At 34.6% G+C, this 16,168-nt stretch overlaps 2 protein-coding genes across 5 annotated transcripts in view; one reads left to right on the forward strand and one right to left on the reverse strand.

Annotated features, from left to right (window-relative positions):
- Positions 1-2,228: 2,228 nt before the first annotated feature.
- On the reverse strand, positions 2,229-4,124 carry LOC410894 (chymotrypsin-1). Its single transcript, XM_394370.5, has 5 exons — positions 3,992-4,124; positions 3,512-3,662; positions 3,104-3,356; positions 2,819-2,956; positions 2,229-2,478 (listed from the first exon to the last, which is right to left on the reverse strand). The coding sequence occupies exons 1-5, from the start codon at positions 4,047-4,049 to the stop codon at positions 2,287-2,289; spliced, it is 792 nt and encodes a 263-aa protein (XP_394370.2). The 5' UTR covers positions 4,050-4,124; the 3' UTR covers positions 2,229-2,286.
- Positions 4,125-4,697: 573 nt separating this feature from the next.
- Positions 4,698-16,168, forward strand: part of LOC410893 (transcription factor AP-2-epsilon) — a 224,257-nt gene continuing 212,786 nt past the window's right edge. For 3 of the 4 annotated variants that reach the window (XM_026439200.1, XM_026439201.1, XM_026439204.1), the window contains exons 1-3: positions 4,698-6,081; positions 6,455-6,586; positions 6,676-6,759. The gene's annotated coding sequence lies outside the window, so the exon portion shown is untranslated. The remainder of the gene's footprint in view (positions 6,082-6,454; positions 6,587-6,675; positions 6,760-16,168) is intronic. The other variant, XM_026439202.1, reaches the window with a different exon arrangement.

Raw genomic sequence — 16,168 nt, forward strand, 5'->3', positions numbered from 1 at the left:
CTATACGTATAATATTTTTACATTTATGAAAAAAATTAAAATGCTCCTTATTAATAAACTATTTACCTTATTAACAAATGTATAAATACCTGAATATTTTAGAAATAAGCATCCTGTACAATAGAAACAAAATACAGTTATGAATATTTTAATTCTTTTTAATTTTTAAAAAAGTTTCGATTTCTTTGAAAACTAGCTATTAGCATCAATAAAAACAAGGAAAATAAATAGTGGGACAAGGATAGAGATAAAGTAAAAATATTGAAATCAGCGCCATCTTCAGAGTGCCGCAAATGAAACACAAAAAAAAGGATAGCAAATAATTAGTAAAGGATAGAGATAGAGTAAAAATACTGCAATCAGCGCCATCTTCAGAGTGCCGCAAATGAAACATAAAAAGAAAGGATAGAAAATAATTAGAAAAGGATAGAGATAGGTACAAACATACTTGTGACGCCATCTCTCGAGCGTTAAAGATATTACTTTACAAGTAAGATAAAGTAGACTAAGAATTTCATATCAGCGCCATCTCTCGGAAAATAGAAATTGAAGTTTTTTAAAATTCTCAAGAGATGGCGCTGATATGAAATTCTTATCCTACTTCATCTTACTTGTAAAGTAATATCTTTAGTGCTCAACAGATGGCGCCACAAGTACGTTTGTAACTATCTCTATCCTTTACTTATTATTTTCTATCCTTTCTTTTTGTGTTTCATTTGCGGCACTCTGAAGATGGCGCTGATTGCAGTATTTTTACTCTATCTCTATCCTTTACTAATTGTTTGCTCTCCTTGTAAAGTAATATTTTTAGTGCTCAACAGATGGCGCCACAAGTACGTTTGTAACTATCTCTATCCTTTACTTATTATTTTCTATCCTTTCTTTTTGTGTTTCATTTACGGCACTCTGAAGATAGCGCTGATTGCAGTATTTTTACTCTATCTCTATCCTTTACTAATTGTTTGCTCTCCTTGTAAAGTAATATCTTTAGTGCTCAACAGATGGCGCCACAAGTACGTTTGTAACTATCTCTATCCTTTACTTATTATTTTCTATCCTTTCTTTTTGTGTTTCATTTACGGCATTCTGAAGATGGCGCTGATTACAGTATTTTTACTCTATCTCTATCCTTTACTTATTATTTGCTCTCCTTGTTTCTTTCAAAGTAGTGCAGTCATTTCTAAACTCGTTCGTTTTAAATAGTGAAGTTTTTATTATTTGACAAGTAAGTACGTATTTTTTTATTTTAATTAATATTAGGTATCTAAACTTTCTTTTTCACATTTTCTCTGTACATATGAAATATAATAGTTAGATATTTATAATTATTACAAGTATTATTATAGAAAAAATTAAGGTTAATTTAATCAGATGGATTATTTTAAATAGAAGTATGTATAAGTAAAGGATTCATAGAAAAATTTTATGTGATTAAATATAATTAAATAAATAAGATTATTTATAACGAAATTCTTTTATAATAATGTCGGATATGAATAATATTGCATATGAAATAAGAATAATACGAATACATAGTATTACTATTTCATTCCTCTCTGAATTAATAATATTATGTATGTATTATAAAATTAGTAATAGAGATTATATAATCTATATCAAATTTTATCATATTCTTCCTATAATTTGATAATTTAATTTATTTATAATATTTAACATGTGTAAATTGATTTTTAATATAATTGAATAATATGAAATATAGAAACAGATTGAATAATTCCTTATTCCATTGATAGATGTCTCTACTATGAAGAATTCGCGGTATAATCATATTGTTCTCCATAAATACCAACTTTATAAAAAAATATATATATATAAATTCTATTCATATAAAGGTATCACACGTTTAAATAATAATATTTCACTTCAATTTTGATATTATATGCTAACAGAAGATTTAATTTTAATATTTACACATAAATATTTATAATATACTTATCTTCTTCTTCTATCTTTTTTCGAGTAATAACATTTTAGAATATCTAATTATATTTATAGATGAATATCGCTTACTATACGCATATAAGAAATAATAAAATTAATATATATATTAAAAATTTTATTGACCAGAATTAATTTCATTTTATAAAATGTTTTCAAAAAAATAATTACATTTAATTGTATATCACAAAATTAATTGACATTTATCATTAATTTGACAATAAATTGATAAATTGTAATGATAAATTGTATGCAATAACTGTTAATGAAAGATGATTTTTTGTCAACTTTTATTATCAGTGATCGATTATATTTAAGAAATTATATTTAAGAAATGTAGAAACCGTCTGCTGGTGCTTCACCCCTTTCCTCCATGAGGAAAGATTTATGTTCGTTGATCCATGATGTGAAAGAAGATACTCTTGTGTACACATCAGGTTTTCCTACGGCACAAGGTTGTCCAAAGGAAACGATACCGACTTGTAGATCACCGACAACGAGAGGACCACCAGAATCACCCTGAAATTTGAGAGAAGAAAAATAATTATGAATCAAAAGCTCGAATCGAAGTTTGAATTATACATAATCAATAATATTCAATAAATGCTCTATTATATCATATCATTTACAAAACTATATATTTTTCTAGTAATTCTCGAAGTTTTTTAATTTGACTTCAATTATAAAAATTGAAATAAAAATGAATGGAGCCTCAGAATAAAAAATATATATAATTTGTGGTATATAATTTCATTTAATATTAATAATAGAATATTATAAAACTAGATAGAAATACTAGAAAACTATATATATATTTTGTAAAGAATATATGCACATAAAAAGTAATAATTATACTCACGTGGCAAGCACCTTCTCCGGATTTCGTGAATGTGCAAATATGAGAAGATTGTACTCTCCAGTGAGCTTGCTTGCATTTTTGTTCTGTCTCGATTTTTAGTTTGATCCATTGCAAATTATTTGGTACATTTCCATTTAACTGTAATTGGAATATATGTTGAACGTATTATCATTATAACTTTATATACGATTTTCTTACGACTAAACGATTAAAATAATTAACAATAGAATAGAAATAAAAATGTTAATCCTTACAAAATAAATAACTAATAATCTTTTCACTTACTTTTGTAGTTCCCCAACCGGATAGGATGCAGTCTGATCCTTCATAAGTTTTACTACCCGAAGCCAATTTTATCGGTTGGATCAAGTTAGTGAACGAGATATCTTGATTCACACGGATCAAAGCAATGTCGTTAACGAGACTGAGCGCGTTGAAACTGCGATGGGCAACAACTTTCTCCGGTACATAAGACACTCCACCTGAGTTCAGTTGATTTGTTCCAGCTTGAACAGTGATGCCATTCAAATTACTCAATCTGTAGAACAAATGTGTTTCATTGATTTATCAGCATTTATCAGCGAGAGAGAGACTCTAATTTCATTTCAGTTAAGTAAAATTCTATTTAAGGATAATAATAAATTCATAACAGAAATTTATTATTCGTTATTATATTGTTTCAGTGAAACTTACCCTTCAACACAATGTGCTGCTGTGAGAATGGTACGTGAATCGATGATGGATCCACCGCAAAAATGGCTTTTATTCTTCCTCAGAGATACTTGGTAAGGGAACTGACCAGATAAAGCATTTTTGCCGCCAACAATTTTACTTTCAGGAACACCTATTCCAATAAAGTTAATAGTATAGTTACTATTCTTATAATTTCACATGAAATTATTCATGTGAACAAAGTTTCGAGAAAGTAAAAATCTTCAAGATAAAAAATCTCATTCTGTTCAGTAAAAAACAAATTATTCAAATTTTTAAGAGATTTCGAACTCTTATTCATTTTTCATTGATTTCTATTATTAGTCGAACACTTTTTTTTTGTCAATCGATTAAATCGGTCGATTTTGATTTATTTAATAAAGAATTCTGCATATATTTAAATAAAGGGGCACAAAGGGGTATAAAATAGAATACGTGGATTTAAATTCAATGCTTACTTACCGTATGCAGTGACTGCAAGGCAGAACCCAAGTACACTCAATACATTTAGAGCAATCATTTTGGAACTAATAAAAAGTTTATTGATTCGCTCGCTTTAATACACTCTGGGAGAGTATATCGCATCGATAAGGATAAACAAAATTAGATTCTTATCGATGATATACAAGCGCAATTAGAGTGAATGACGTGTGAAAAAATTTCAATAACTTTGAGTAATAATGATAATTTGATAAAGGCAATCAGTATTTTTTTTATCAGTATTGTCGATTAACGCTCTCTTTTTTCCATTTCCCCCCCCCCCCCCCTCCCCTACTATATCAGAAAGGGGAAACAATTAATTTAATAAAACGGATATATACTCGATACGGAATTCGATTGATACTTCTTCAATAGATATTGAGAAAATTTCAATTGATAATATAACGTATCAATCAATCGAATTTCAACCGATATCTTTAATCTTTTAATTATTGCCTTCTGTCGAACGTGCGTACATCCTATCAATTGTTTAATTTAGATATTAACAGACACTCGAACAGCGTATAAAATAGAAATTTAATTGGCGTTACTCTTGATAAAAGAAGAATTCCTGGATATGATTTCTAAATATTTTTTTCGTTTAAAATAAACCTCTGTATTTCTTTTTAAAATCTAATATTAAAAAAAAATTTCTTTTACCGCATCATCATCAAAAGTTAAATTTTGAAATCTTATTCATTTGATTATTCCGTTATTTTTCGTTAATTTTTATTGAAAATTTTTTATTTATTCGTCCAATTCTTCTTCAAGGATTAATAATAGAGCTTCGTTTGTATAAGTAATCATAAAAAATGAACGAAAAGTAACGAAGTAAAGGAAATAATTATACGAGATACTTTTATTATTTCATCATTTCGTTTAAAAAAAAAAAAAAACGATTAACTACAATCGTCGATGTTTTATCCAAGGAATGGAAATTGAAAGAAAAACCAGAGATTCTCCAATTTTATCTTATAATTCTTTCCAAACTTCTGCAAGATGGTTGTCTTGTTCGTGCGCAACACGCCAAGCAAAAACTTTGTAATGAGCGAAACGAGAGGAGGGACGATGTTTGCAAATCATTAGTACGGCGGGAAGGGCTGAGGGTTGGTACTTTGGGACGAGGGCTAAAAGTCTGCGATGTCTTACAGGTATATATATAAAACGCGTATTATTACGAGAAAGATATTCAAGACGGTTGTTTCGTTGAAATTACAACATTGAAGCTAGATATCGTTCTTAATCAATCTCGTATTTTAATTCTGGTTACCATTTTTATTAATATTAACTCGAGAAGTGGCTTCGAGATAATCTAGATCTAGAAAAAAAATTTTTTTCTGCGCAATACGTTTCAAATAATCGAATCGATATTTTGGTATCAAGATTGTAGTACAAAGAAGGTAATTTCGATGGATAATGAATTAAGAAAATGAATATTGTTTCATGGAATATCATCCATAATTATTAATAAATCTAAAAAATTTGCAGAAATAAATAAAATATACGAATCAACAATTTTGAGATCGTCATCGTCAATTTTGTAATGAAAAGATAAAGAAAAAAATTAATCTCGTGAATCCTCATGAATACGTAATTTAATTTCATTAACGAAATTTTAATAAGAATGACAGTGACGAGTAATTTCGTATCTTGTGTACTCTGCAAATGAATATATCCTAGCTTTCTTGGTAATTCTCTGGGCATCCAGGAGGGAGGATTTCGCGTCCCTAAGGATCAGAGAAGGCGATTGCGAATAACAAGAACCCTTCGTCTGCGCCACGAGCCTTGATCCTGTTAACAGGATCATCCGAACGCCGCTGATAGAGCAAAAGACCGTGAGATAAAACCAAACTCCCTTGGACCTTTCTCTTCGACTGTTGTTTCGAGGTCACTGGATCAATCCAGACGAAACTTAGTATTTTTTCCCCCTCTAGGAGATCCTTTTCTTCTCTTATTTAATCGAGATTTTGTTTTTATAGAGCAACGCGAAGAAGTTTATTCTCCAAAGATTTGAGAAGGGCTTGAAAACATTTAATAGACGAAATTAATGATGCAACGATTAGAGAGAATGTGTAATTAAAAATTTATATTTATAAAGTTATATTTGTAACTTGTCTTTTATTTTTATTTTTTTTTTTTTTTGTTTTCCATTACTTTATATCTTATCTATTAAAACTATGAGTATAAATTCTAAATATATAATAATCTTGCATCTTTTTGTTTTTTTATTCTTCAATGGATAATACAATTATAATAATATTATCTATATTTTATCTGTTATTGACGTATTTAATTGATATTAATTTTATGCGAAAATAAAGAATGCCCATATTATTTATTTTCTGCATATAGATTCACCATCTTTGTATCATTAATTGTACCCTGTCCAATCCAAAAACAAACATTATTTACTTCATTAATAATAATATTCCTTTTCTTTTTTAGAAAACTTGAACTCGAGTTTCGCAAAGGTAAAAAAGGTTTGCTTAGCAAAAACTTTTCACTGTCAAGGGAAAAATGATGAACAGTACACTAACTGCGGCAATGGTGCACTCATCTCTGAATATTCGTAGAAAGGTTTGCAAATCAGATTTCCCGGCGCTAGGCCGATTCGCAATGCTCGGTCACCGTATTTACATATGCATATCATTTGTATCGTATCGCAGGGGAGAAAGCTCTGTGCTGGTAATATCCCAGAGGACTCTCCATATATCCAAATCGCATTACTGCGCTGCCCATTTCGTGCTAAGGTACGTCATGAACGATTTGATATGCGTGCGCTATAACCGAGTTAACGATCCGCCATGACAGATGGTGATCCGAACGATTTCCCTCCCATCCCTCCCCCCCACTTTCCATCGATGCGCTTCCGGTTTAATCGGGAAGACGTTCTCAATGAAATAATCTCTTTTTGAAACGTATTTTTAATCAAATTTAATTGGGTAACATTCTTAATATTGTAAGATAATTATATTACGATTTTTTGATACCAATAATTGTCTAATTTTTAGAAGACACATTACCTCACTGTTGTTATCCATTTATACATTTTAAGAAATCTTATAAAATAAATAGTATAATATAGTTTGATCGCGCAGGGGGTGCAAAAAAGGTGCAAAACACGGCCTCTAGCGTTGCAGTTAAACGAAGATTTCGAAGATTGCCGGCTCTCTGTTCTCTCCGCCCCCGCTGTTCCTCGAAACGAAGGGAACGGTGCAAAGAGTTTCTTCGACTTTTTCTTCGATGTCCACTCTCCGCGCCTTGTACTTAAAAGCAAACATTTTTACAATCGGGGGAGGCCAGGCTGGTGTAATCACTCGTGGAAAAAAATTGCCGAACATCCACTAAAGGGAGCAGCGAGCGGTCGGTGTCCAGAGATCGATGGGAATTTTCGAGTCGTGGGTGCGACGACCCGTCGTCGTTACACACTGGCCAGCCGCAACTCGAGTGTTTTCGAGTGGGCGATGGTTATTTTTATGCCTCGTAATTATACATTCTTGCCTCGAAACTTTTAGGGTTACATTTAGACGGTCAAATCGGCGGCCGATCCTCTCCCACGATCCACGGACGAAGGACCGCGGACTTGACGTACACCTACCTTTCGCACCGCGGCAGAGAAGCGTTGTGCCTCCTCGACAAAGTGTTGCTCCCTTCCGCAACAAGTTTCGACTTTTTTTGCGCAATTATTACGCAGTAACAATGCCGGAAGGGAGGGAGGGAGGAAGGCCGGTATAAATGATCGCTCGAGGTAAAAGGTTAATGATCGTATCGAGCAATTTAACGTTTGGGAAAGGATCTCTTGGATGGGGATGATGCTCCATTTTAGGTGTTGGCTTTGTACAGTTATTCTTTATCGATTCGAGGAATAAGGGAGAGGATATATAAATTGATAACCGTGTCGAGAGATTTTAAGTTAGGAAAATGGAATGGATGATAACTTCTAGTTGCTAGAGATAGCTGAAATTCAAGGTGTTTAAAGAATCTTTTTTTATCGTTTTAAAAAATGGAAAAGATAACGGTACGATAATTTGAAATCATCTTTGAATTCGAAATTTCTTGTTTCACGATTAATGTTATTATTGTTATTTGTTATTATTGTAACGGTTGTCAACGATAACAGCGATAATCGTTATCGTGGCCGTGATTTTGAGACGTCGGTGATGAAACTTCATCAATAAACAGCCGCAGCATACTTATACGAGAATACCATAATAATTGGTCGCGTATAGAAGCTATCCTATGTTTACGAAGGACCTGCTATTAGTGGAAACACGTATTACCCGTCCGGTTGTTGCCCGTTTACGGTCGCTAAGTGATTTCAACCAGTAGAAATTGGCGGCAAATTGAGCATTTATCCGACGCGAAGAAGACGTCAACGAGAGAAACCTATTAAATAGTTGTTGCGAATGTTGCTCGACCAATTTCTTCCACCGTGAGATCATAAATAATAAAACGGTGGTTAGTTTCATTCTACGAGTTATTCAGATTAAAGTGAGAAGTTTTTGCACTGTAATGTTTCCTTCTTCAAATACGTTACGTTTCCCAAAATTTGTGGTGATGAGCATTAAACTCTTTTTATTGAACAAACTTATATCTTCAATTAATTATTTCAACATAATTCGTCGTATCACTTCTTTCCTCAACTTCAAAATCTTTCTGCAATTCAATCGATATATTTATGATTCATTAACGATGAAATATAAGAGAAAAAGGAAACAAGCTTTATTTCAAGATAATTGTTATATCAAAATCGACGATCATTTTCTAATTGGTTTGCCTGCCTAGAAGAAATAATTCTTCTCCAAGTATCTGCACAATGGTCGCATGAAGAGAAGAAGAGTGTTACGCAACGAGGACGCGTACGAGGATCGATCGAAAGGGCAAAGTTGAGACGCAAGTCGAGCGCACGCTGGCCGACAATCGAATATCGTGATTAATAGATCGAGGCCGATGGATAGATCACGGTACACGAATCCGGGGGACCGTGAAATTTACCTGATGAATTGTTCTCACAATTATCATGATCTACGTCGGGTCGGTGGATCCGAGAAACACGAAAGTCTTGGCCGGTCTGCTAATCTTTCTTCGGCGAACCCTTCACTTTGGCCCCCAGCACCCCCTCCCTCCCCCTTCCCCTCCCCCTGCTGCTGCAGGGGCGGCCAGCTCGCCCACACTCCTCCGGAGCGCCCTATAACGATAACCACTACCAACCACTTTTCTGCGCGGCGGCTAGCTGGCAGAAATCTCGGAAATTCTTACGTCGATCGAGAAACTATAATTATCTTTCCGGGCTATGCGGCATGCAGTGAGTAGATACGTAAGAAAAAAACTCGGTCGAAAGGCAACGCCGACGCGTCGTCCATTTTTTTTCTCTCCCACGATCGAGCGCGCGTCTGTCGTCCAACTTTTGGTCACGGAAGGTGGAAACGTGGAGGCGAGAAATCCGTTCCCCGCCTTTGGCCGGATACGATGAATACGATACGAGGAGGGAGAGGAAGATTACGTGCGTATGCTTGAATAGAAATATAATTTTATTCAGCTCTACAATTTTTGATATTGATCGGAGATTTATCGATTTATCGAATCAATTACAGCTACTGACTGATACATTTTGATACATTTTAATTAAATCAATACCACTTGTGATAATTCCAGAGAATTTGCTATATAATCTTAGCTGTAATGTGGAATATAGAGATATAAGAATTTGATAACTTGAAGAATACGGATAAGATAACGATAATAATAATAATAATAATAATAATAATAATAATAATAGTAAATTTGAATATTGAATATATCCGTTTATGTTTTAGAAATTTTTTTCAAACTTGTTGATTATTTGTTCAGAGATAAAAGATGGACAAGACAAGATAAAAAAAAAAAAGTATTCTGCAGAACGATAATTATTTCTGTGCCAGCTAATTCGCGCCATTTTCGTTAATCCGTGATAATAATAATGCGCCACTGATTAGATAAAATCACCATGACCGTGAATCACGGCGGTTAAAGTTATTTCCACCTCGGTCCTCCATAAATCACGCCTCATGGACGTCCAAAATTCTTCTGCAATCTCGCAAACCGTTTCCAGAGGAACCATTCGCGAGATGCATTCCTCCGAAATGGCCCCCCACACTCGAACGTGAAAATTTTATCCTTTGCCAGCACGCTCTAGGCTAGATTATATTTTTATTTCTCGCGTGAAGTTTTGGAGGGGAGAATTATTGCGAACCGATTCATAGAATTTTACTCTTCAGACGTTGGAAATTGAAACGTGGAGAAGTGCAAGGTAAATTACACCATTTTAAAGAATAATTTAATTTTGTTGAAGTTTGTGCAACTTATAAGATTTGAAAAATTGGAAAGATTTGAGAAATTGGATTTTTAAATTTCAACGATTCGAATATTGATTCATAATAGAAGATGAAATAAAATGTTTTGCAATTTTTTATTCATTCAAAATAAGAAATATCTAAATCAAATATTTATATTCTTCAAGAACTTCTTATTACTCACTTACTGACGCAAAAACAAGGAAATTTTTGAGGAATAATACGTCAATTCATTTCACAACGGAATTATCTATCTTCTTGCATCAATCGTATGAATGATCATATCGTATTTCAAAGATTTTACAAATTTTATTCATAAGAAACAAAGAAGATTAAAAGTAAATAACATTCTCATCGTGTATTTCTTACTCATTTATTACAATCTGTCTCTTATTACGACGACTAATTGAGATAAAAAATTTCAGAAATAAATCTACGCTAATTCCACGACAATTTCTTATCACCGTATATCCTCCTTTATCGTCGTTACATACGAGACGATCGAAATTGGAGGAATGTTGTGGACACGATAACGAGGGTTTTCCATGCATAACGAGGATTGATTATTGGCCGGCCATGGGAGCGAGCATGCTACTTCATTTAAACTGGAGTGTCACGCGGATACCCGAAATTAGGGTTATAATCCCCCCTGTGCCATCTGATACGCGCCACCCTTGCCATCCAACCCCATTCCGCTCGCTATTTACCGATAGTATTTTAACCCTCGATTTGTCGTCAACAGCTTTCGCTCCAGTCCATTGGGAATCTTAGTTTTTGCCAGCCACGGGAACGACATGTGCCGATTATCGTCGACCATCGTCGCGGTACCCGGAGACGAGACGTTGAATCTTAGCTCGAGGTGTCGATAATTCGTCTCGAGACACATCGACCCTTGCCGTAATTGCCACGTATATACAGCCACGAAGTTACACGCCTAATGGCCGCCTATTTTCGCCCGTTTCGATACCGAAGAAACACCGAGATCTCGCCAATGATAAATGATAAATCGATAAATAAAGTTCGTTTTATGGCTTCCTGGTGGCGATGAGACTGTAAATCTCGTAAGAATCAGGACTTCCTTCTCGAGAGATAAGAGTTGGAGAGAAGGTGAAGGATCGTTCCTTGGGATGTATTTATTTTCGAAAATGATATAGCTTGCGAGAAATGGAACGTGGGAGGGGGGATATTAATAATCGGTTTCGAAAAGATATTGAAAGATATCTTCGCGTTCCTTTTTCTCCCCTTCTCCTTCGTCTTTTTTCGCTACTGTACGAAAACTGTTTCAGATTTTATTTCGTTCGCGTTATTTTTATTCTTGTCGAGGAATTTAAACTTGCGAATGTCATAATCTTACGTGCAAACAAAACCACGAGGAAATTATATACTCGCATTTTAAGATAAATTAAACGAAGTGGCGCGAGTATGAGCCAGGATTATTCATACTGCACCGATAACGGATACTCTTTCGCTGTAATTTGCTCGCTTGCTTATATTAGAATGTTTTGAATATTCTTAAAAAACTGTAAATTTATACACAAATTTTATACACTCATCCATATATATATTCTTCAAAGCGAGATCTTTCGAGTTCCTCCGCGATTTCGCGACCCAACCTCGAATGTATATGTATATATATATATAGGAAGAGTACATACAAGTGAAATATTCGAAAGGAACGATTCGAAACGACGAACGAGAAGGAGAACAAAGAGAACGTCACGGTTGATATGACCCTAAGCGGGTATCGATCGCCGTTCTTTCTGCCGTAGTGGGCGCAACCAGCCAGGATATTTTGATAATTCCCTTTTTTGAGCGCGATACTCCGCAGCGTGTAATGCGGAAGAGATCAAAGGCGTCAGTAGCACCTGTCCTCTAACCCCCGTCTTGTCATCCAGCAGAATTACGCCAGGAGGCTGGGGGGATCCCAATGGATTCACTCTTTTTCTCTGCCCCGCGTTTCTCCTCCTTCCTTCCTCCTCCTCCTCCTCCTCCTCCTCCTCCTACCTTCCACTCTATCTCGCTCCCAATTCTCTCCTCTCGCGCTGGGAAATTTTCCTTTCCCCTTTTCGTATTTCTATTATCTCTCCCATTTACTTTTACTCGTTCCTTCTCCCAACAGATTGTCCGTTTCCGTTTATGTATGTACGGAACGGTTTGATCAGCCTTTCTAAACGAGAGAGAAACAGTCTTCGTTCGGCTTGCTTGGGATCCCTAGGCTGGATTAAACTGCAATTATCTTTATTGCGTGACCCGGAGCTACTACCTGTGCTGGCCGAACACTTCTGCGGTTCCTCCATTTACAGATGAGGGTCGGTCGCTCGTCATCGAGTTTTACTCACGTTTATACACACGTTTTGGTCGAGAGATTGATGGAAAAAGAAAAAAAAAGGAGAAGGGTACGTTCCATCGGAGAAAGTGGAAGGTGAATTCGAAGATGGATGAGAGATTAGAAAGCGAGCTTGTGGAAGAAAATTATACGTGTCCAAAAGGAGGATTAAAAAATTACTCGGGATATGAATGATGTTTGTTTCTGACCCTGGTGACGGAAAACAGAGCTTTCGTAAGATGAACGAAACTTTGACAATTTCTTAAGCATGATGGATTAATTTTCGAAGGACTGCAAGGAACGTTTTCTTCTTATCCATTCCTCCATTGTGACTATTAGATTTCTCTTTCCAAACTTTAATATTAACTTGCAAAATAATGATTCAAATACTTGAAGATCTTATAAATATCAAGAGTATTATAAATATCGGGGAGTAAAGAAGAGAGAAAATTTCAATTTGTCAAGTTAATCGAAAAGAATCTTCATCGATAAATTCAAATTTTATTATTTCTCCATAGATCGACGATACTTAGCTGTTAATAAGTTGCATATCATACGTATCATTCACGTGGAAATTGCGAAAAGGGGTACAATTCAATTTCACCAAGACGAGATCCTGCTCCATCAGCGAGACAACAGACACGAAGATTCGTCTTGACGTGCTAACATTTGCACAGAGCATCGACAAAGACGTCGGGGACGATTCACTGTGCCACCACTCGATGCACCGACGAGTTCAAATAACTTGAGCGAGCATAAGTCATCCGTAAGGCCCGAGGCCCCGTGGCTACCCTAGAATTATCGCTAAACGTTATTGCTTAGCCTCCATAGATCTTGCGTATAAAATGCTAGGTTATCCTTACCGTTTATGTGTGGTTAGAAGCGAGGGTGGATCTATGCCGGGCCGGGTTCGAGGCTAGAATTTCGTCGAATCGCTTCGCCCAAAGCCTCCTCGCGGATTTAGACGATCATGGCGTTCCGAAACCTTTCCGTTCTGCTATTTTTCGAGCTTGTTCTATTTAATTAGAGTCGGTTACGGTTCGTCACATTGGCGTTAGGCCCACGATTTTTATTGATTTTAAAGGAAAAGAGTTTGTAAAAAGTGTTGGGGAAGTGTTTTATTAAAATCTGTATTTTTAATTTCAATTACTCGTATATAGGATATTAGCGAAATTGTTAAGAAATAAAGGAGAAAAGATATTGTAAAGAAGAAGGGATGAATAAATAGAAAATAAGGAAAGATTGAAAATTATTCTGCGAAATAGTTGCAACTTCGTTCGATCCTCGTGCAAGATTCAATTTTGCTATTTTTTATCCCTATTTTATTCAAATCTAGTATGTGCATCATGGTCACTATTTATTGATTTTAACAAGCTTGTAAAATATTGGGGAGGGTTGTTTAAAATTTATATTTATATTAGTATAGTATATAGTCCAAAGCTAAAAGTAATATTTATTTTGCCATTTATATATACGTATCGTTTTGTAAAATTTCAAATATTTAGATAAAAAAATTCGATTCGATATTCCCATGGATATAATTTATAGTTCTCGATGGTTCAACTTTATTGTTTATCGAACTCGTTTTATTAATTTTGTGGATAATTGAAGAGAAAAGTTGAAACTTCTATTTTTGATATTTCATTTTCCAGGTTTGTCAATAAAATTTGCTTCTATCATTTTACATTTAACATAATAATAATAATACATTTCAAAATTATCGTGTTAGGCTTATTTTAACGAGTTTCTGAATCGTGCAAGGATAATAATCGTTATTAATAATTCTCCGATTTTATTATTCCCCGTTTCATCGATAATATTTATCTCGCCATTTTTTATTCTTTTATTTTATCTCGCGCCCATATCAAACATTTAGCCGCATGAAAAATTCCATCCCCCATCATCTAGTTTCACGAAAGATCTCCTGCATTCAAATTCGTAACAGTGACGAGCAATTAATGTCCTTAAACGCGTTAAAACGATCGTGTCATCATTATCTGGCTATGCTATGCCGGTTCTTCTCGTTCCGTGGTAAATGATATAAAGCACGGGAACGCTTTGGATCCTGCCGCGAGACATTAACTCGTTTTTCGCCTTTTTTTTCTCTCCCTCTCCCCCCGGAAGCACGTAAAGGGACGATAGAAATTCACAGAAATGGACGAAGAGAGCATAGAAGCGGAGAAATAGACAGAGAGAGAGAGAGAGGGAGAGAGAGAGGGAGAAAGGGAACATATACCAAACGAAACAGGTCGCTTTGTTGTTAAACGACAGGAGTTGGAGGGTATAATTCACCGTTGTAACAGACTTTGAGCACCGTTACGTACAAAGATCAAAGCCAGCTAAACCGTCCGAACTCCGTGCCAGCCAGAACCATGATATTTTGACGTATTTAATGTTCGTTTCTTGTTAAATGTTGCGTTGATATTAACCCGTGCCCGGACGCGCGTTAACAATTCGACTATTCTCTATCACGGCCTGGTAATGATACGTTTGTGAACCGGATCGTTCGTGTATCGATCTATGACAAAAGTTCATCGATTTTTCTTTTTTACGCGAATTAAATAACAACGAAAGATCCTCCACGAGAGTATATTTGTCGTCGAGATTAATCTTTGAAGGTTGCAGCTTCTATATTCTTTTTTACGAATCTATCGATAATATCGAACAATAATTTCTTTCTTAAAGTGTTTTGTACGTATATTAATATATATCTTGATTATACGTGTTATATGATTAGATTACTTTTATATTTTCTCATTTTTAATTCGTTCATTATATTTCTTTGAATATTATAAAATTAAAAAATTTTTACAAATAATTCATCGTGTAGGTTTCTCGTCGGGATATTGTCGATATCCGCGTTTGTCCAAAATTATAGTATTGATCAATTACGTTCTAATATCGTCCCAATAATCTACCCACAGTGGTAAGATAGAAAGGGGTTTCTCATGGGATATATGAACGCTGTAACCGAGGAAGACATTCTGAGTGATTGTGGTTGCGGCGATCTTGACATCTTCTGGAAATCCTCGCCTCTCCTCATCTACATTTGTTTAAGAACAGATTTATTTTTACGTATCCCATTGACTGACAAAATTTGGCTTTTAATTCTTCAATCTCTTCAATCTCAGAAGTAGTATTGTAATTAAATTTTCGAGAATTCTCACGTGTTCATCAAAGTATAATTATTTTAAACATTTATGGTTTCGTGAACGTTGCAGATTTTGCAACATAAAAATGAAAACCAAGTTCACAAAAAAAGATTCAATAACTATTCAATCTCTTAAACACTTTACATCTGACATTTATCGAACAATTCTTTTGTGTATCGAAAAAGAATTTAAACAAACAAAGTGACTCTAATAATTTCAACCATGCTTGTCCAATTAAAAAGCTTTTAAAACTGTATACCCGAGTTCTCCAAGTATTAAATAATAAAATTTCTTAATATCCTCGAAACATTTGAACCAGTTTGGACAAAAATAATTAACAGCTGTATAT

This window comes from Apis mellifera, linkage group LG2 (genome assembly GCF_003254395.2).
Source record: "Apis mellifera strain DH4 linkage group LG2, Amel_HAv3.1, whole genome shotgun sequence".
Taxonomy (NCBI): Eukaryota; Metazoa; Arthropoda; class Insecta; order Hymenoptera; family Apidae; genus Apis; species Apis mellifera.

Bases quoted from the DNA above. Each gene is read 5' to 3' on its own strand.
- LOC410894 (XM_394370.5), bottom strand. From the start codon at position 4,049: ATGATTGCTCTAAATGTATTGAGTGTACTTGGGTTCTGCCTTGCAGTC. The intron at 3,357-3,511 runs GTAAGTTTCACT...TTTGTTCTACAG, and splicing joins GCAGCACATTGTGTTGAAGG to ATTGAGTAATTTGAATGGCA. The intron at 2,479-2,818 runs GTGAGTATAATT...CTCAAATTTCAG, and splicing joins CCGGAGAAGGTGCTTGCCAC to GGTGATTCTGGTGGTCCTCT.